Here is a 20554-nt window from a genome sequence, read left to right as displayed (position 1 = left end):
CTGTATTTTTGAGTTAAAACTTGAAAATGGCAGCATGTGAAGTGTGAGTCTGGTTGAGAAGTAGCAACGAATCTCCGCAAGTTAAGTCCACATTGAATCTCGAGCCTGGCTCTGTTTGTAGAGTTGAGATTCCCTCACCAAATGTAGCCTGGAAACTGCTCTGTTTGATGGATATGGATGGCTGATAGATACATCCTTCACTAGTACTACCACACATTCACTCTTTTTCTCTCTCTCTCACTCACTCACTCACTCCTCACTCACTCACTAACTCTGTGTGTGTGTGTGTGTGTGTGTGTGTCTCTCTCTCTCTGTGGCTTGCATGGCCAAAGATAGCTAGAGATAGATAGATAGATAGATAGCTAGCCTCAAAGTGCAAATGCCGTGTACTGTGGACACTGTCTCTGACTCTCTACCCATATGTGAGACCTGGAAAGCTGGCAATGGGTCCTTCCTTTCTGGATTCTTATCAACCATGCAGACATGAAGAAAAAAGAGCAATAAGTTTCTTATGTTTCCATCTATCTAACTATATATGTATATATATTATATATCTGTGTGGTGTGTGTGTAAGAATGAAATCAAATGTACAGTAATTAATTAATTAATTAAGTAGGTAAATTGCACTGTGATAGTGTCCATGAATGTCGGAGAAGATGCGGTTTTTTTTGTTATGACGCACAGAAAACATGTGGATGGTGAAGTGAGAGAAGTGAGAACACACAAGGAAGACCTCAAGAAATTAATGCCACCCGGCCACTTGCTTGGACTCAATATTCAACAATGTTGATTCTTTGCTAATAAATTTGTTTCATGGTTCACATGTGCATGCAGTTATATAGATAGATAGATAGATAGATTGATTGATTGTTAACAGTGCAATGCTTTCCAATTCTATTCTAAATTTCTAATGTGAATTCTGCTGTTGTGTGTTTATTGTTAAATATTGTATGGATGATATATGAACACATATATACACACATGCATGAAATTGATGCATACATAGGCATGCATGAAATATGAAAATTGAGGGGTAGTGGGGGGCCCTCATGCAAAGACCAACTCCACAAGCTCCCAACTCACAGTTTGACTGGCAAGGTCATCTTCTCAGTCCCCAAGACAACCCCAATCTTTAATTATTATTAATTTTCTTGCATCAAGGAGCAAATTTCCAAAGGCGCCAAGACAAAACACCATGCCATTTATTTAATATCCATACACACATGTATATTTATATTTGTTAATTTAGAGACTAACGTCACACACATACTACCATCTAATTTAACAACAACATGCATGATCAGAACAGAAGTCGCCCGCCCAACTAGCCGGTCTTAAATCTTAATTAAGAAATTAAAATTTGTATGGTGCTAATTAATGATCAAAGTGTGTGCTTTTTCCTCTCAAGTCTCAACAGAGTACTGTAGCTATAGTACAATAACTTGGAAGCAAAGCAAAGAATGTAATTAGATAAGGGAGGGTTTGGTTTAATTAAGTTGCTTTGAATCTAATAATTCTTGTCAGGATAAGTGTGAGATGAGACTTTTGTGAGGGTTTTAATTGTTAATACTTTTGACACTGAAACCCAAAGAGCAGAAGAACAGCAGTACACCAAGTTCAATTTAAAAGAAGAGCCAGACTGACTGAGCTGAGAAGAGAACCTCAATGTCTGTAAAAAGAAGTTAATTTGATTCCATGCCACTTGCCATTTGCCATTTGGTTTGCCTTTGCCTTTGCCTTTGCCTTTGCCTTTCATTTCAATCAGTAGTAACAAGAGGCCCTGTTGGTTGAGTGATGAGAAATAACCAGGCTCAAAGTTTACACCAGTCCAGAGAAACTCTTTTTATTACTCTCTTTTTCTCTCATCTCTATCTTTTCACCTGCTTCTTCTTTTTCATTTCTCTTTATTGATATATATATATATATATATAATGGTGGCTGGCCTGGCCAGCCTAGTTTGGAGTTTGGAGTTTGGAGTTTGGAGTTTGGACTCTTGGAACTCAATGGACTCAAATCACGTGCACAGTTACATGGAGACAAGAGCTTGCCTCGTGGCCACATGACCTTACAACTTACCTACCAACGTTTTACTTGAAATTTCTAGACGGCCTTGGTTTTCAACAAACATATATTCTCTGCATAATAACTTTATAACTATCACATGACTCATTGTAATGAGGATTATGTATTTGACAAAATTATATACTTTTTAAATTATTTAAAAACAAGAATGAAAAGGATGCAATAATTCATTAAAAAAATTATAATAAAAATATACTATTTGAAGAATATTCATAATGATTTATGAAACAATTATTGATTTTTAATTATTAATTTTAAAATATTGTAATTCTTTCCAAGAAAATCTACCAACTTCTCCTAACTAGATAATTTGTATATTAGCACAAATCATGATCATACTTTCCATCTTAAAGAACCATAAAAAGATATTGTGTGACTTATCAATTGTGATAGATAGATATATCTCTTGTAGTAGTGGACTCTTTTTATTCAGTCGCACCTTAAGAAAATGCTTTCTCTGTATTCAGATCTTTTTTTCCACTTTTAGTGAACCTTATCGTTTGTTTGAATTATTATACTCTATTATTTATTTATTTTTCATGTGATTGTTGATTGGTCTTTTTGTACCTGTTCTCTTAATTTTTAATGAAGCAATAGTTTATCAACTTCTTTAAAAAAGAAAATTATAAATGCCTTTGTTACTAACCATCAAGACACATATGCGCTGGCATATGTATTTTGAGTGTTTTAGAACTCATATTTTACAAATTTTTGTGATTCAAATTAGAAGAGAATCAGGAATTTTTTTAGTGTTATTATTAATCAAAAGAATTTATGAAAAACTCTATCATATCATTATTAACTTAACTCATATGAGAGCTTGTGCTGGTGTTATTACTCATCTTCAACTCAACTCAATTCATAATAATGGGACCATGCACACACATACAAGGCAATCAATGATGATTTGTATTTGTTTTGCCTTATTGGTATGATATTAATTTTCTTCATTGAAAAAAACAGAACATAGAGAAGAAGAAATAATAAGAACCACTAGCAAGCAAGCAGTCTGGAATCTGAATTGAGGAGAGTGGTAATTAATAATTATATCACAAAATTAAATGGTTGATGGAAACACATGCAGCCACGTAAGGCAATAAAGACTAATAAGTAATAAATGTATTTGAGGTTGGGGGGCCCTATGCGTTGATGTTTTGGGACTCTGTCAGGCAGGGACTTCAAAATGTCAACGTTGAAAGAGAGAGCCGGCTCATTCTTTCATGCTGCTAATTAATTAATTAATTACATGATTTATTATTATTATTAAGATTAAGATTAATTTTGATCTGGAATTGTTTTTATTATACCATTTTGTCAAAGCTTATCTCTGGTCTGGACACATCACTCTCAATCCATCAAACACCTTTGAGAAAATAAAATAAATAAAGTTTGGACTTTGAGAGGTTGATTTTTATCAATGTGTGCAATTGTGAAGAAATTGGGGAGATGGATTAGGTGGAAAACTCAACTGCAACAGTTTAATTATTCAATTTAATCTTTGTGATATTGGTTGGTTGGTTGGAGGATTGAATATATATGTTTGTAATAGTTGAGGGTTGAGTCAGAGCAGGTGCACTTGTCATCTTGTCTCAAGTCCCCACCATTGAAATCAATTCAATTTGTTAAAGATGGATCATGGATGAGAAGAAAAAGTAGTAATAGTATTATTAGACTATTTTAGTAGTAGAAGATCTTGTAAAACCAAAAACCAATCCATCACCCAATTCTTCATTTCAATTCAACCAATTTGAATAGGATAAAATAACACACTCTTATTTATCATCATCATCATCATCATGGTTGACAGGTGATGACTATTTTTGTGGCTTTCCAGCTCTATTAACAGAGTCATTAAATTAGAATCCCATTGAAAGGGGAGGGGACCATCAGATCATGCCATAAAACCAGCAGGTTTCAGCTTCTTTCTTTCCTTTTTCCCACAAGAGATTAATGATGGATTAGAAACATGAAATACAAGGCTTTGTTCCTTTCTCTTCTTTTTTCTTCTCTCTCTTTTTTCTTTGTTTTTCTTTTGTTTTCTTTTTCAGAAATGAAACAGAGCTTTTAGATATAACAAAATCAAAGCAAACTGCTACTCTGTCAATTCCCCATCCAAAGAGAATAATTAGTGATTAGAGCCCATAATCACTTATCAACATGTTTGAATTATAAAGGCCTGGGATCAATTTATCAATTTGATGACAAGGACAAGCTTTGCAGTTTGCACAAATTAAGAGACATTATAAATAAAACAATGAATTTAACTATTTAAATATATGAGTTGTATGAGCTTCTGAGTAGGATAGACAGGACATAAAGAAGCTTCTTGCCTTTCTGCAAAGTAAAAAGAACACAAAATACTAATTAGAGTTGAAATTCATTCATTCACTCACTCAATTCATTCATAGAATCATACATACATACAAATGGAGACTTCAAGTAAAAAGATAGCAAAGTGGCAGGCAATTGTCAGATCAAATCAAAGATTTTGACCGGACCTACCACCCAATCAGTGGTGACCACCATTCTCAATCAGACAAAGGGGGAAAATCAAGCTTGAGGATAATGAGAAGGGAATGGGGCCTAACTCAACAGAAAGAAAGGAATCCACTGTTGCCTTTTGTCATACATAGACTTGCCAACGTCTCTCTGATTGGCTACTTATCAGTTCAAACACACACAATTTATGACATTCATCATGAAAGCAACACATGTCCTCCCAATTCCCATGTAAACCCATTCAACAAAAATCAACAGGCAAGGCAAACCCATGCCATGTACCAAGAACCATATTAATTAATCAGTGGAACTAGTGCTCTACTCATCTAATATAAAGAACTTGGAAATTTGGATTCAGGCAATCAAGACCCATTAACCATTTTTGTGCTACAATAAAATATTCACAAAATCACCGCCATGGCTACAACTACCACAATAAGCCAGCCAACTTTGTCTTGTAATCATGTTTTGTTGCTTTCTTATCCTTACCTCACTTAGCTTGGGAATTTTGTGACAAATGTGACAGATCACATACATAAAACAATGGGCGATTAGTCAACTATTTATGAAGTGCGTTTCTCTGTTCTCTGGACTCTTTCAGCTTCTTCTCGAATACACAGAAGGTTGACTTTGATTTCAGTGCTCAACATTCCTTCAATTAGGCGCACAGGTAGCCACAGTTTTGGTTCTAATTCCACAATATATGACAGGGTGGTCTTGTACTCTCGTTGTGCTAAACTGGTTTCATCTTCATCCATATCATTAGACATCTGCATGTTGAACATACAATCTAATCAGTTTCTATTGTTTTTTTTTTCATGTACAAAATCAACAAAATCAGAGTAAGTATGTATATTGTTTACTTTTTTCTTTTTCACAGACAAAACAAGGATATTCGTTTCTCTATTCTCACAAGAATAGAACATAGGCGCGCGCAGAATGCAAGTAACAAGTGGAATCAAATATAGTCAAAATTCAGAATATGATACCCACAGGTTTTAAAATATAAAAACAATGGGATTCCCACTTCATAAGCAAGGCATTTCTACTTTTTTCTATACTTGAAGATTACTTAGAACAGATCCACAGTCTCAACCTGAATCCTTCTTAAAGCCCCATGAAATCCAACTATTCTGCAATAATGTAGAAGGGATCAATAGAGGCAGGATCAACTGCTTAATCCTGCAAGCAAACCTCACATTTCTAATGCCCTATTCAATGAAATCTTCCTAGTTACATTCTCCATTTTACTTCTTCTCCAATACAGCTGATCCTATGCAATTGGATCTTGATTGAATATAATAATGTTTCAAAAATATAATCATAATAAATAAATTCTTAATCAATAACACGTTTAGTAAGTATTGGTATCTCCTATGGAAAATGACATAAATTCATGACTACAACTATCAGACCTGATATAGCAAGGTGTATAAACTTATATTTGAGAATCAATAGAAGGCAGTGATGCATTTTCTATTTGAGTCAATCATTCAAAAAGGAATCTGACTTGATCAAGCCATTTGCTTGTTGCATCTCTCAACTCATCACTTATCTCTCAATTTAAAAAAAGGATATGACAACAAGAATGGTCTCCTAATTAGTTCAACCCATAAACTGGAAGCATAGAAAGAGTAAGAAATGTAACATGCGCTTTATTTGGTCCAAGATAAAAGGCAAATAGCCATTGAAGATTCCAACCAAGTAGCACAGTAAAAAGAGTAGGACAAAGATGTCATGTGTTTCAAAAGCAACTACAGCGTCTCTGACGAGTATGTCATAATTGCCCATACAGAAGTGAATGGATAGTACTGGAACATGCTGACCCACCAAATAAGGATGCGAAGCAGTATTGGCAGCGAGGTGAGGAATGCATAAATAACAGTTACTCCATTAGGCATCCCACCCCTAAGCATTTCCATCTCTATCAGTACCATACAGTTGGAAGCAAGTTATATGAAAAAGTTTTCCTCTTGAAACTTTAGCAATTGGTGAAAGTTTGCACTTGGCCTACGCCAAGTGCCAGATGATAAATCAATGAAACTCGAGATGGATTCACTAGAACAGCAAGACGCACAAAGACAAGTGTGGCTCAAACTGAACCACATAAGTGTCAAGCTTCCACTTTGTCAAAAGTACACTGCCCTATCAGCTCTCTGAGCTCTTCCCTAAAAAGTACACTGCCCTGGAATGCAATTGTCCCCATACTTGAAGGAATCACCATCTCATAACTGTTTCTACATCAGAAAAGTGCTTACCATGAATGCAAACCCAATTCAAATTACTAGAGATAAATTTCAAAAGTGATAAAGAGTTCTGAAAGAAAGATATTCAGCTCACTTTACTCTATGATGTGAAAGCAAGAAGAAGGCAAACTGAGTAATCAGTTCTTCTCAACCAAAATGAGAACAGTGGATAATCATCAACCAAGTTGTAAAAGGGATTCAGTGATAGATAATTTCTGTGTGGGAGTTCAAGAGTTCGAGAGTAGCCTTCGATTAGAATAAAAGACTATTAATTACAGTCAAGGATCAAAATCAAGGTTCAGATAAGTTCCGGAAGAGGTTAGGCTTTGTTAATAATAGTCAACTACATAAAAGAACCTCAGTCAAGTATGCCCACTTATGGTGGTGACAAATGAAAGGCTTGTGATAAAAGAACCTCAGTCAAGTATGCAACTTACGGTGGTTGTTGATTAATGCCTTACAGCTACCCAGTCATTTGACACTACATAACCATTCCAAGTAAGCCCTCATAACACGCAAAGGCTTAAGTTTGGAGAATCTAAGAATTCCATCTAGATCAGGGCTGAACCTTTGCAATGAGGTTCAAGATCCAATTTTGTTCATTAGAAGTGTTTGGCTCTAAACATGCAATCCGCTGATCAATCTCAGCATACTTGTTGCGAATCTCCAGTCTCAATTCTCAATGAGCGAAAACAATTTATGAATTACTGAAAAATAAACGCAGTAGTAGCAAGAAAAAAATGAAAAGGTCGCACCTGCTCAATGGACCAGCTGCCCTGGAAAGTCTGGAAGTCGCCTTCAACCATATTGAACTGGATATCTCTTCTCCTCCCACCGGAGCTCGTCTCAAGGTCCCCCTCGTAGCAATCCAGTACTCCTTTAGCATTGAATTTGAGCCCAAACGGCAGGTCCTGCTGGCCTACCTGATGATATAGGGTCCTATATCATCCAAGCAACAAGAAAGAAGCATACTTTAGCGAGAAGTTGAAGGCATGAAGGCAACCTGATAAAGCCGGGCAAATTTATCTCTTTTGTCGACCAACTGGCTGACGGCAAGGCTGGAGATGAAGTCGGCCAGGCCCTCATAATCCGTGAGGACACTCCACAATGTCTCCAGATCCGCATTCACCCGGACACAAGCTTTGATTCTTCGTCGGTTCTTCTTCCCGGGCTTCTCAATCTCAATCTGGAATCCAGCCCCATCATCTTCACAGCTAGAGATACTCTCCTCCTCCTCCTGCCGCTGCTGCTCGACCTGGTCTTGCGAGTCCGAGAGCGAGAATCTTAAGGGAGTTAGAAGAGGAGGGGGAGAGATTAGGTGAAGCTTGGTGGTGACGGGAGATGTAGAGAAGAAGAAGAAGAAGAAGGGGCGGGGGACGCCATGGATGGCGAGCAAAGGCTGATAGAACTGGACTGGTGCTAACGACTGCATTCGCATCTTCTACAGCTCCTCCATCGCCTTCGTTTTTGCCCATTTGTTTTGATTTTTCTTCAGCTTTCCTGGTTCAACCCGTCTTCATTGAACCCGACCCAATCCGACCCAGCCTACTTCTTCACTCATTGGATTCTATTTCATTTTCTCAATTAATAAAAATTTCATTTTAAATACTTATATATAGTTTTACAAACAGAAAAAAAGAAATAAAATAATAAAAGGCTGAGATTTTGAAGAGCTGACGGAAAAACCAATGGATGATATTTATAATTAATGTATAAATTGTATTAGTTTTACTATTTATCTAGAATAGGATTACTGTCGCTCCACAAAAGTTCACCAAACAATGGCTTCCTCTCTTTCGACGGCGATAGCGGCTATTCAGGCCAGTCTCTCACCTTCACCTCAGTGGGACTAATGATAATGGCTCTCTCTCTCTCTCTCTCTCTCTCTCTCTATATATATATATATATATAACATTATTAGCAGTGTTTCCTCTCTGTAGGGTAGTAGCTTGGGACTCCGCAAAGCCGGCAAGACCCCATCTTCATGTCTCGCTGCTCCTTTGAGAGCCCCGGCATCTCTTGGAAGTCTCAGCGGACGGACTAAGTCATTGTGCTTTCGCACGCGCTTGCCCTCCGGAATCCCTTCTGTTAAACCCTGCAGGGTTGTCTGTTCGGCCGCCGAGAAGCAAGTAAGTTGTCCGTGGCCCATTCTATACTGGCTTTTTCAGTTTTTACGACAAGCATTCTGTCTGTTTTGATTGGCACTGCACCTTGCCATCATGACTATTCTTTTCTAGTGGCAATTTTCAAGATTTATAATCCAAATTTGGATTCAACACCTCATGAATCAATAAAGGTGGCATCTTTCTCTCTGTTTTATCTACATTTTGTTGTCTTTAGGCCGTCTATGCTTAGAAGAGGGACTCCTACATCACCTTTTCATCTTGATTATTTTCATCTAGTTGCCAATGCTGATGGCCTGATTGCCGTGTTTTCTGTTTATCATGATCATTTGTTTCATTCCAATAAACTAATTTCTGCTGGCCTCAGGTTCTCGAGCTGCAAGCAAAGGTGACCAACAGATGCTTCTTTGATGTGGAAATTGGGGGAGAGCCCGTCGGAAGAATTGTATTGGGCCTCTTTGGAGAGGTCGTTCCTCTCACTGTTGAGAACTTCCGGGCCCTGTGCACTGGTATGCCATTTCGGGGACTAGCTTGATATTCATATTTGATTGTTGCGAAAGTCTCATCTTTTTTCATCTGCATGCTTCTACACTCATAGGTGAGAAGGGGTTTGGCTATAAAGGATCCTCTTTTCACCGCATAATAAAGGATTTCATGATCCAAGGTGGAGATTTTGAACGAGGAAATGTGAGATTTTATTTCCTTTTTGCTGGTCTTTAATGCCATAGCCCTTTAGCAAAATATTTATGAGTGATAAATCTGTCCTGAAACCTACAGTCTCATTCCTGTGCTTTATCACATTTACCATGCTGTTGTTTGAGGTCGTGTTGTGTGAAGAAATGAAAGGGAATGCTGCTCAATCATCATTACTTATGTTAGTTTATCATTCTCAATCTGCTTTCATGTGATCTGAAAAGTATAATATTAATTACTTGTTCATGAGAATTACACAGCAACTCACTTTGACTCTTTCAAGTCAAGTTCTCATCATGGTATGGAAATTTTGAGACAATAAAATTTTATTAGGCAAGGCCTTTTTATCATAAACTCAAATGTTCCAAAAGAAAACTTGAAAGGTTACTTTTGCCTTAGAATAAATATTTCTAGCTGGTTACAGGGAACTGGAGGAAGGAGTATTTATGGCTCTAAATTTGCAGATGAAGATTTCAGTTGTAAGTACTTCAGGTCACAATCTTGTTGGCTGCAAATGCTCTGGCCAAAAATGTCTTCTTCTATCAGTGGCATTAGATTTGTTCTTGTGCATACTTACTTACAGTAGTAAATAGCAGGCTGCTTTTTTCTCTTCAAAGGCTTTATACTTTGTCTCACGAAACTCTGTTTCTTCTCATTATTTATAGTTCTTTCGTGCTCTATGAATGCCTCTTTCAAAAAGCCTTTGCATCTCGTTTATGCCCTGTGCATGTTTAGATTTATGGAGAACTAGTAGAATGTGAATTCTCTTCTAAAATGAAATGGCATGTTGGGAGGATTATATAATCCACACCATGTAATTACAGTGAGGATTGTCTATTGCAGTCTTTTCCTTTGCTTCCTCATCAGAGCTACAAAATTTCACTTGTAAGGATTGTTGATCAATTAGCCATCTCCCTTGAATATTCAAAATTATTGGACTGTTTGTGTCGTAATTTGAAATTTTTTTTCCTGCAAAACCAACTCTTGGAATTTAATCTTACAGTGAAGCATGTCAGCCCAGGAGTCCTGAGCATGGCAAATGCTGGACCTGACACCAATGGAAGCCAGTTCTTCATCTGCACTGTGAAGGTAAATTTTCCCCCTTAACTTTTGAGTCATGAGACCTAATATGGATGCGTGAAGTATGTTTTTGTGTGTGATACATAATAACATAATATATTCCTTGACTAGTTGCAAATTTATTATGATGCCATTCTCCCAGCATTCAGAAAATTGCTTTATGATAAATGAACTTTTTTGTTAATTTTCTTTTACCCCTAAATAAAACTATGGTTATGTATATCCTCTGTTCCTATATAATTTTATGCACTCAACTCTGTTCTTTGTGCTAATGTTGAATGTCTACAAACAGACCCCATGGTTAAATAATCGCCATGTAGTGTTTGGACATGTTGTCGAAGGGATGGATGTGGTCCAGAAGCTCGAGCAGCAAGAAACAAGTAGATCAGATGTACCGCGTTTGCCCTGTCGGATCATCAATTGTGGTGAATTGCCTCTGGATTGCTGACTGGCGTGATCCTCTTTGTGATTTCTGTTATTCATATTCAAATTTGCCTTTATTCCTGGTTGTCCTGGAGAAGTGGTTTTATCACGTGGAATGTTGACTCTCATCAGATGACGCGGTTGTATTGGATTCTGATTAAACAAGTGACAGTTGATTCTCAAATACAGTTTCTCTTTTGCAGAGTGCCATTCATTAATAATCATCAATTGTTCTTTGATTTCAGTAATGAGGATGTACAAGAGCATGTATATATATATACATATAACAAGATCTCCTTGCGCTTATTCTGCAGTTAGTAGAAGAGCAATAGAGCAATATTGTCAGGCAGGATGTTATTAGAGTTCCCTTGAGCATTCATTTTGTACAGTACTGTTGCCCTTGTTCGTGGGGTCGGTGCAGTAGTTGTATGTCATGAATGTGCCACGAGCTTTATCCATGAAGGCCACCTCCGCAGCTGTGAGATTTTGAGCTATCCATGAAGCTGCATCATTTCCACAAGTAAAACTACCATTGGCAGTGGGGAAACAAGCTTGTATTTTCAGGTTCCGATAATACGCATTGAATGGAGCTTTGCTCCCAGTCAACTTTTCTCTTTCCCGCCATCGGTTGCCCAGCTTGATCCATCCCACAGGGTCGTGTGCAGTGTCATGGCCTTGTCGACATAAGGCAGCTGTGCTGTGCCTCTTGCAAAACCTCTAACTGGTATTCCATCAACGAATAATCTAAAAACCAGAAACAGATAATATTAGAGAATTGAAGTATTAATACTGATGCCGCTATGACCGATGAAGACTCTCAAAACATGCATACATGATCTGTGTAGGGGTCCAGAGAATGGCGTAGTGGTGAAAGTCTGCAGTTGGATCAAACCAGAGGTGGAACTTTTGTTCTCTGCGTCCCTTCCCTTTGGTGTAGACATTGGTGCTCAATGTGTAAGGCTTTCCATCAAGATTGCCCAGGAACTCCATGTCCACTTCATCATGAGCTGCTTGGTCTGAAGAAAGCTGCATAACCATATATTTATATGCATGTATTTTCAGCTTTTGTTTTCTGAGAAATCTGAAAGAACTAGAGAATGAAAGAAGGTTGAAATAGAGACATAGAATGTTGTGACAGTGCCAGCAGAGTCACCCTTGATGAGTTGCATCTGCACATCAAACCTTCCATAGAGATAAGTAGCTTTGGAATTGCAACCAGAGCCAGAGGTTTGGTCCATGGACAGGTGCAAATTGAGGCCATCGTTGGAGATGGTTGCACGGCCATCACCCCATGTTATGTTCATCTCTGTGTTGAAGTCTGCTAGCACAATCACCACCAGAGATATCAACTGAAGCACAAAGAATGACACAGACATTTTCGTTTTTTTCTGCTAATTAGGATTGTAGCAGTCCTAAAAACAAAGCAAGGCTTTATATATGTGTAAGTAGATAGATGTGAGAGATCCAGACGAGTCTATCAAAGGGATAGCATGCATGGTTTGCATGCATAGAATAAGCGGGTACACACACGTATCTTCTTCTCAGATGTTAGAACTACCAGAATATAGCACAACCTTTTTTTTTTTGGAAATAATTTTGTGAGTCTACTCAATCAGTAACTCATGGATACATTCATGCTTATCTTGTCATGCATATCCCATTGCAAATACACAGATCTATATTCTTTTGAATATTAGTTCCCTATGAAAACAAGTCTCATGCAGCACTGCACTTACCAAAGCGTGCAGTGTTGTGCAAGTTGAGAACTAGCCTGACCTTGTCTGCATAAAATGAAGTTAGGGACAAATGCCAAGGCATTGCCAACATTGGAAGATGGATGTTGGACTACAATCAGAAGAACTCTATAGTCTACTCTGCTACTTTAGTAATTGAATAGTTGCTGTCAATTCAATTCTATGTTGACCTGAATTTTGTTTGATTTGCTGGAATGTAAGCTTCAAAGTTATGTTATTTGTTTGAGTCATTCTTCACACATTGAACTAGTCCGGCCACTTGTTTTGTCAATGAAAGCCTTGACTCTCCATTAAAAGTATATTCAGTGGAAAAAGGTGTCAGCATTGCTTGTGAACAGATGAGGAATAAGCCAAAGTCAAAGAAGAAGAAGCTTGAGAAAAGACGCAACAGAAGAGGCACAGAAAAGATAAATAAATGGGCAAATAGGATATTATCTTGACATTATAGCTGGTATTTACACTTAAACTTTTACAATTATAGATATTCACTGTGCATAGAACTTAAACATGTGATTGATTCGAAGACATTGTCAAATTGATTGAACTCAATTAAGAATCTTTCCAAGAATGTGTGGGATGATGATGTGGAGATTGTTTGTCTGGTTTCAGGCTGATGAAATGTTCTTCTGAGCTAAATATAATTGGTTTGGAATTGTAGTGTTTGACTCCATATTTGTTACGGATGACACATGCACAACTAATAAATTTCTCTCAAAAATTAATATGTCTTAATCCATAGTTTTAAGTTTCATTTGTTTTCGTTGCATCAAATCAGTATTTGCCCATCATTCCATCAGTTCCTTTTCATTAGTACTCTAACTTTTGGCACTAATCTTAGACATTTTAGTGTAAAATTACTAATTAATTATTTTTGAAGGTTTTGGATGCCTAACACCATTGGACTAGAGAATAATATTGGCATCAAGAGATTCTATTTTAGCAGGCATCGCATGCAGCAGAAAACCAAAAAACAAAAAGAAAAAACTTTCAAAAAAATGGCTACTTGAATAAAAATGGCTGCAATGGAAAAGTCTATGTTCTGGTTTGTTGCATTAAATATCATTCCTAAACTTTAGTTTCGGAGCGAAGTTTATCTTTTCTGGTTGTTTGTATATGTTGATTTATTGTCGCCTGCTAATGACTTGTTCTTCTGGTTATAGTTTTATACAAAGATGAGTCCATCAATCTGTTTATCAAATAACTCTGTTTTCTTATTTCATGCTCTGTTATTGTCAATCTATTCTTCCAATGAAGAAGCGTTATAGTTCAGTTTGAATTTTATGAGAGCTCCACAGTGAGTCCATTTATCAATTTATTGGTATCTTTCATGGGTGGCGCGGTGGGAATTAAAATACCTACTCCCATTCATTGTTTATTTTGCACATATTATTTAACTTAAAGTTTTGGCCTGGATGAGTGAATTAATAGAATAAAACAAATAGAAAATTCATTCTGCCGGCTGAACTCAGCCAGTGAGCATTATATATACAAAACTTCCAACCTTCCCATCCTCCACAGTACACTCAATTATCCCTGTTTCTGCAACTAAGATACACACATGCTCTTGCTGAATGCTTTTCATGTTCTCTTTCTCTCATCAACTGTGTCTGTAACTCCGCTACGTTCCTAAGCACGGGAACACACACACACACATATATAAATATATATACACACACCCGTTAATGGCTGAAGTGGAGGGGGTAGCCAACTTAACCAATGAGACCAAGCAAGGCTTGAGAAAAGGAGGATTCAGAGCCACCATGTTCATATTTTGTAAGCAGAGTACCATATTTAGAGACTTTAATTAAGCAACAAATGACAATATATTATGTTCCATTTCATTATGCGCTAATGCATGCATGTTGAATATGATTTGCAGTTATGACGGGGCTTGAGAACATAGGCTTCGTGGCAAACATGGTCAGCATGGTGCTCTACTTCTTGCTGGTAATGCACTTCAATCTTGCAGACTCTGCAACAACACTCACTAACTTTTTGGGATCAACCTTCTTGCTCACCCTTGTTGGAGGTTTCATCGCCGACACATACCTTACCAGGCTCAACACTGTGCTACTCTTTGCATGCTTCGAGATATTGGTACTAAATAATAAAAAAATTCAGATCATGATCATCCAGAATGAATTATAAACAAATTATCTTATAATTAAACAGGGCTATATACTGGCTATAATCCAAGCTCACAGGCCAAGTCTCCGACCACCTGGACAGTGCCTTACGTGCAAACTAGAGGGGAAAAAAGCTGCCATATTCTACTTGAGTTTGTCTCTATTAGCGTTGGGTTTTGGAGGGATTAGAGGGTCTTATCCTGCACTGGGAGGTGATCAGTTTGATAAGAACAACCCAAAGGAAAGAAAGGCCGTGGCCAGCTTCTTCAACTGGTTACTGATGAGCATCACACTGGGTGCGACGCTTGGAGTCACGGTCATCGTTTGGGTCAGCACAGAGAGAAGCTGGGCTCTTGGTTTCCTCATTGGCATGATATGCGCCTTCCTTGGCTTCTGCATCATCACTGCAGGCAAACCATTCTACAGAGTCAGGATAGTCAAAGACAGCCCCCTAATCAGACTTTTTCAGGTATACATACGCACACATATATATATATATATATGCAAATAAAAATTAATGAAACATCATCATGTCCATAATATTTGGATTGCATGGTGTAGGTTATGGTGGCTGCCATCAGGAACAGGAAGTTGAGTTTGCCGGAGAACCCAGATGAGCTGCACCAGCAATATATCAGCAGCAGCAGCATTAGCAGCAACAACAACAACAACAACAAAGCTGAAGATGAAGAGATCATCCTTCATTCAACACAATTCAGATGCTTAGACAAGGCGGCAATAATCCTGCCAAGAAGCTCAACATTGCAATTAGACCCATGGAGAGTATGCACAGTGAGTCAGGTTGAAGAACTGAAAGATTATAATAAGGATGCTGCCCATCCTGGGCAGCACCATCCTCATGAACACATGCTTGGCCCAGCTACAAACCTTCACGGTGCAACAAGGGAACATAATGGACCTCCATCTGGGTTCTTTTAAAGTCCCAGCTGCCTCCATTCCAGTTATACCTCTCATCTTCATGTCAGCTCTAGTCCCTGTCTATGAGTTCATCTTCATCCCATTCGCCCGTCGCTTCACACGGCATCCAAATGGGATCACGACCCTGCAAAGGGTGGGTGTTGGGCTTGTCCTCTCGGCCATCTCCATGGCCATTGGTGCTCTGATAGAGGTGAAGCGAAGAGACGCGTTTAACAACACCGGCAAGCGCATCAGCCTATTTTGGTTGTCATTCCAGTACGGGGTGTTCGGCATCGCTGACATGTTCACGTTGGTTGGGCTCATGGACTTCTTCTACAGCGAGGCACCATCGGGTTTGCGCTCGCTCTCCACTTCATTCTCTTGGCTCTCTCTTTCCTTTGGGCTACTTCCTCAGCACAGTCCTCGTGCGAGTGGTGAACTCGGTCACGGCCAAAGGGACAACCACCGGCCATGGATGGCTATATGGGATAGACCTTAATAAGAATCGGTTGGACCTCTTCTATTGGTTCTTAGCTATACTTAGTTGTCTTAATTTTGTGCTCTACTTGTTGTGTGCCAAATGGTACAAGTACAGGAAGGACATGGATACTAGTACTATTATTGTTGGTGGATATGATCGTTGTGATGAACATGGTACTAAGATAGAACTGAGCGCCACGCATTCAACAGTGGCTATCTATCCATCTCCGGCACCTTCTTCTGTTAGTATGTACTCACCCATGACCTTGGAGACTAGAGAACTCATCAGGCCATGATTACTGTTCACCACTATATATTTGGGCATGTATTTAATTATTAGGTTGTGTCTTGACTCTTGATAGTAATAAGGGCGCTAGTAGTCAGGCTAGCTACCTCTCGAACCAAAGATGAACTCACTAGTATGCTATAGATAAAGGTGTCGATCCTCTTTCTCAGAATGATAAAAAAATAAAGGCATATATATGAGCTAGATAAAATGTTGATTTTGGTGGGTACTACTACTGGATGTATTAATGATCACCACCACTTTCCTCAAGTGATTGGTTTATTTAATAATAGCAAGGTTATTATATATGTGCAAAATAAAAAATATCAGAAAATGAAGAATTCAGAATTGGTCACCATAATCAATAGTGTAGAGACACCATAATTTTAATAACTGCGGTAAAGACATCTCTAAATTCTATTTATTTTTAAGTTTTTTCGTGATATTTTTTGCCCCCACAATTTCATATGTAGCTTCGGTCCCTTACTAGTTAGATATTCGATGTGGGACTATATATTATCCTATCCATCATTCCCAACATAGATATATATATGGTTACCAACAAATGCATGACTTTGCCGGACTTAGTCAAATAACAACAGTTTGCTCCACCGGTTATTAGAACAGAAGATCAGTATTTCCAGGAATGTTTGCTCCGCCGGCTATTAGAACCAATGTTTTGAAACCCGGACCAGATCGGCCGGTCGGACCGGTAGAACCGGGAATCGGCCAGCAGTCCGGTCTGACGGGGAGAAAACAATTCTGATCGGATCACACTTAGAGGAAAATGAAAGTTACACACTCACAACCAAGTAAACAAGCAAAAGAAAACACACTCAATTTTACGTGGAAACCCTACAAAACGAGGGAAAAACCACGGGGCATCGGCAAGCAATTTTCACTAGAAAACAGGGAGAACAAATTACACAATCAATCTCAAGTTGATGCCCTAACTTAAGATCACAATTACAAGAAGAAAAACAAAACAAACTGAGCAAACATGCTCAGTGAACACTCTAGCAAGAGCTTACCAAATCTCCTTGAAGATGAATCAATCAAAACATCATTCCAAGGAGTCAATCTTCTTCTTCTCCTTGTTTTCTTTTGTTCTCCCTTTTCAGCCAACTGATCCTCTTCTTTTCCTTTCACCCCTTGGTAAAAACGAAAGGGAAGTGGGTGTTAAAGAGCCCTCTAGTGAAAACCCAAAAATACCCCCAATGACTTGGACAAGTCAACAAAACCATCTGACCATGGGTTGGACCTAGTAGCAGCTTGCTACCTAACAATCTCCCCCTCCAAACCAAGAGAATAAGATCAACCACACAACCTGCTCACAGATTGCATACAATGTGTACATTCTGGCTTACACTTCTCCAACTGGTCCATCACTCTCAATGAGCTTGGACATTGTCTTGAACTTTTATTTTCTTAACAGAAATCTCTTCCTCTAAAACTAATGGGAGAGATTTACCAACATGACTCCTTACTTAGAGTCCATGCCAATTACCTTTGAGCACATCTTCAGCTTTGCTTTAGGGACCCCTTTGGTCAACATATCTGAGGGATTGTCTTCAGTATGGATCTTCTCTATTTTGAACATATGCTCTTCAAGTGCATCTCGGATCCAATGGTAACGAACATCGATGTGCTTGGTTCTGCAATGATATGTAGCATTCTTACTTAGATCAATGGCACTTTGACTGTCACAGAACACTACATATTCCTCTTGTATTCTTCCCAATTCTTGGAGAAAACTCTTCATCCACACCATCTCTTTTCCTGCCTCTATTGCAGCAATATATTCGGCTTCTGTTGTGGATAAAGCTACACATTTTTGCAGCTTTGATTGCCATGACACAGCTCCTCCCCCTGCGAAAGTGAAAACATAACCTGACAGGGATCTTCTTCCATCAGCATCACCAGCCATGTCAGCATCAGTAAAACCCTTCAAAATTGGTTTTGAGCTTCCAAAACTCAAACACATCTTTGATGTCCCTCTCAAATACCTAAATATCCATTTAACAGCTTCCCAATGTTCTTTTCCTGGATTTGAGAGATACCTGCTCACAACACCAACTGCGTGAGCGATATCGGGTCTTGTGCATACCATTAGATACATTAAACTCCCTACTGCTGAAGAATAAGGAATGAAACCCATCTTCTCCTTATCTTCTTCTGTGGTTGGGCACATGCTTTTACTCAACTTGAAATGAGAAGCAAAAGGAGAACTTACAGCCTTGCAAGTCTTCATGTTGAATCTTTCAAGCACTCGTTCAACATATTTCTCCTGTGACAACCATATCTTCTTAGCCTTCTTGTCACGCAGAATTCTCATTCCAAGGATTTGGTTTGCTTCACCAAGATCCTTCATGTCAAAAGATCTAGATAAGTCTACCTTTAGCTTACATATCAATGCATTATCCTTCCCAACTATAAGCATATCATCAACATAAAGTAGTAAGATGATGAAGTTGTCTTTGCCAAACTTCTTCACATATACACAATGATCTGCAGTTGTTCTTGTGTACTCCTGACTCTTCATAAACGAGTCAAACTTCAAATACCACTGTCGAGGAGCTTGCTTTAGCCCATACAAACTTTTCTTCAATTTGCAAACTAAGTGTTCATGTCCCTTTTTCACAAAACCTTCCGGTTGTGCCATGTACACTTCTTCTTGAAGATCGCCATGAAGAAAAGCCGTTTTAACATCCATTTGTTCTATGTGCAGTCCTAGGCTTGCTGCAAGTCCAAGAATAACTCTTATGGATGATAACTTCACAACAGGGGAGAACACTTCATCAAAATCTACCCCCTTCACCTGACCAAAACCTTTCACTACTAGCCGAGCTTTGTACTTAACTTGATTTTGGTTGTCATTCTTCAACTTGAACACCCATTTGTTTCTTAGAACTTTCTTTCCTTTTGGGGGCTCTATAAGCTCATAGGTGTCATTCTTTTGTAGGGAAACCATCTCTTCTTGCATAGCTTCCATTCACTTACCTTTATCTTCAAGATTACTCACCTCTTGAAGTGTCTCGGGCTCCCCCATATCAGTAAGAAGGATATAATCTGAGGATGGATATTTTTGAGATGGTTTGTGTTCTCTAGCTGTCCTCCTGACTTGTATGTTTGAGCTCTCATCTTGCTCAATGTTTCTTCCCAAAGGTGCATCTTGCATTCCTCTGACATTTTCAAATCTACAAGTTTGAGGTTGGCTTGAAACATCTTGGCTCTGCACGATCGGTTCTACATGCATATCAGAGTCAAACTGTACATTATGCTCGGTCTGAATAGTTTGCCCTGACTGCCCAGTTGGTTCGGTCTGAATGGTTTGTTTACCTTGAACAAATGGTTCTGCCTGAGTGATTGGCTTGACTTGCACATCACTTATTCCATTTTGATCTTCATAAAAGACTACATCTCTACTTCTCACAATTGTCCTTTTTTCAGGATTCCACAGCCTGTATCCCAGCTCTTCATCTCCATAGCCCAAAAACACACATGGGATTGCTTTGTCATCTAACTTGGACCTTTGCTCTTTGGGGACATGAACAAATGCTCTACACCCGAAAACCTTCAAGTGTGCATAGGAGGGATTTCTCCTTGTCCACACCCTTTCTGGAATATCACTTTCCAAAGGAGTTGATGGTGACCTATTGATCAAGTAAGCAGCTGTCAACACTGCTTCTCCCCAGAAAACCTTCGGCAGTCTAGCCATCTTCAATAAACTCCTCACTTTCTCTACAATGGTACGATTCATTCTCTCGGCTACTCCATTGTGTTGAGGTGTTCCCGGTGTTGTCTTGACATGACGAATTCCATGAGCTCTACAATATCCTTCAAA

General features: G+C 38.6%; 4 protein-coding genes across 5 annotated transcripts; 2 read left to right on the top strand and 2 right to left on the bottom strand.

Annotated features, from left to right (window-relative positions):
- Nucleotides 1-4906: 4906 nt before the first annotated feature.
- On the bottom strand, nucleotides 4907-8403 carry LOC120264858. The gene is made up of 3 exons (XM_039272730.1): nucleotides 7831-8403; nucleotides 7583-7750; nucleotides 4907-5351 (listed from the first exon to the last, which is right to left on the bottom strand). Exons 1-3 carry the CDS (start codon nucleotides 8263-8265, stop codon nucleotides 5145-5147), a joined length of 810 nt encoding a protein of 269 aa, XP_039128664.1. The 5' UTR covers nucleotides 8266-8403; the 3' UTR covers nucleotides 4907-5144.
- Nucleotides 8404-8482: 79 nt separating this feature from the next.
- LOC120264859 (peptidyl-prolyl cis-trans isomerase) lies at nucleotides 8483-11348 on the top strand. 2 transcript variants are annotated; one of them, XM_039272731.1, is made up of 7 exons: nucleotides 8483-8647; nucleotides 8768-8956; nucleotides 9318-9459; nucleotides 9549-9637; nucleotides 10068-10122; nucleotides 10647-10732; nucleotides 11016-11348. In XM_039272731.1, exons 1-7 carry the CDS (start codon nucleotides 8609-8611, stop codon nucleotides 11169-11171), a joined length of 756 nt encoding a protein of 251 aa, XP_039128665.1. In that variant the 5' UTR covers nucleotides 8483-8608; the 3' UTR covers nucleotides 11172-11348. The 2 variants fall into 2 exon arrangements, with proteins under 2 accessions (XP_039128665.1, XP_039128666.1); XM_039272732.1 differs by having other exon boundaries at nucleotides 8610-8688.
- LOC120264860 (xyloglucan endotransglucosylase/hydrolase protein 24-like) lies at nucleotides 11323-12562 on the bottom strand. Its single transcript, XM_039272733.1, has 3 exons — nucleotides 12268-12562; nucleotides 11979-12172; nucleotides 11323-11890 (listed from the first exon to the last, which is right to left on the bottom strand). The coding sequence occupies exons 1-3, from the start codon at nucleotides 12520-12522 to the stop codon at nucleotides 11749-11751; spliced, it is 591 nt and encodes a 196-aa protein (XP_039128667.1). The 5' UTR covers nucleotides 12523-12562; the 3' UTR covers nucleotides 11323-11748.
- Nucleotides 12563-14428: 1866 nt separating this feature from the next.
- Nucleotides 14429-17002, top strand: LOC120264558 (protein NRT1/ PTR FAMILY 4.5-like). Its single transcript, XM_039272381.1, is given in 6 exon segments — nucleotides 14429-14673; nucleotides 14780-14997; nucleotides 15073-15495; nucleotides 15588-15839; nucleotides 15841-16341; nucleotides 16343-17002. Coding segments are annotated over 6 exon segments (1863 nt in total). The 5' UTR covers nucleotides 14429-14582; the 3' UTR covers nucleotides 16721-17002.
- The last annotated feature ends 3552 nt before the right edge of the window (nucleotides 17003-20554 follow it).

The sequence above is a fragment of the Dioscorea cayenensis genome, chromosome 7 (genome assembly GCF_009730915.1).
Source record: "Dioscorea cayenensis subsp. rotundata cultivar TDr96_F1 chromosome 7, TDr96_F1_v2_PseudoChromosome.rev07_lg8_w22 25.fasta, whole genome shotgun sequence".
Classification (NCBI taxonomy): domain Eukaryota; kingdom Viridiplantae; phylum Streptophyta; class Magnoliopsida; order Dioscoreales; family Dioscoreaceae; genus Dioscorea; species Dioscorea cayenensis.
This window is presented reverse-complemented; position numbering and strand designations above follow the sequence as displayed.

Bases quoted from the DNA above. Each gene is read 5' to 3' on its own strand.
- LOC120264858 (XM_039272730.1), bottom strand. From the start codon at position 8,265: ATGCGAATGCAGTCGTTAGCACCAGTCCAGTTCTATCAGCCTTTGCTC. The intron at 7,751-7,830 runs GTTGCCTTCATG...CTATATCATCAG, and splicing joins AATTTGCCCGGCTTTATCAG to GTAGGCCAGCAGGACCTGCC. The intron at 5,352-7,582 runs GTGCGACCTTTT...TTCAACATGCAG, and splicing joins GCAGCTGGTCCATTGAGCAG to ATGTCTAATGATATGGATGA.
- LOC120264859 (XM_039272731.1), top strand. From the start codon at position 8,609: ATGGCTTCCTCTCTTTCGACGGCGATAGCGGCTATTCAG. The intron at 10,123-10,646 runs GTAAGTACTTCA...TTAATCTTACAG, and splicing joins TGCAGATGAAGATTTCAGTT to TGAAGCATGTCAGCCCAGGA. The intron at 10,733-11,015 runs GTAAATTTTCCC...GTCTACAAACAG, and splicing joins TCTTCATCTGCACTGTGAAG to ACCCCATGGTTAAATAATCG.
- LOC120264860 (XM_039272733.1), bottom strand. From the start codon at position 12,522: ATGTCTGTGTCATTCTTTGTGCTTCAGTTGATATCTCTGGTGGTGATT. The intron at 12,173-12,267 runs GTCTCTATTTCA...ATGGTTATGCAG, and splicing joins GCACTGTCACAACATTCTAT to CTTTCTTCAGACCAAGCAGC. The intron at 11,891-11,978 runs GTATGCATGTTT...TCTGGTTTTTAG, and splicing joins TGGACCCCTACACAGATCAT to ATTATTCGTTGATGGAATAC.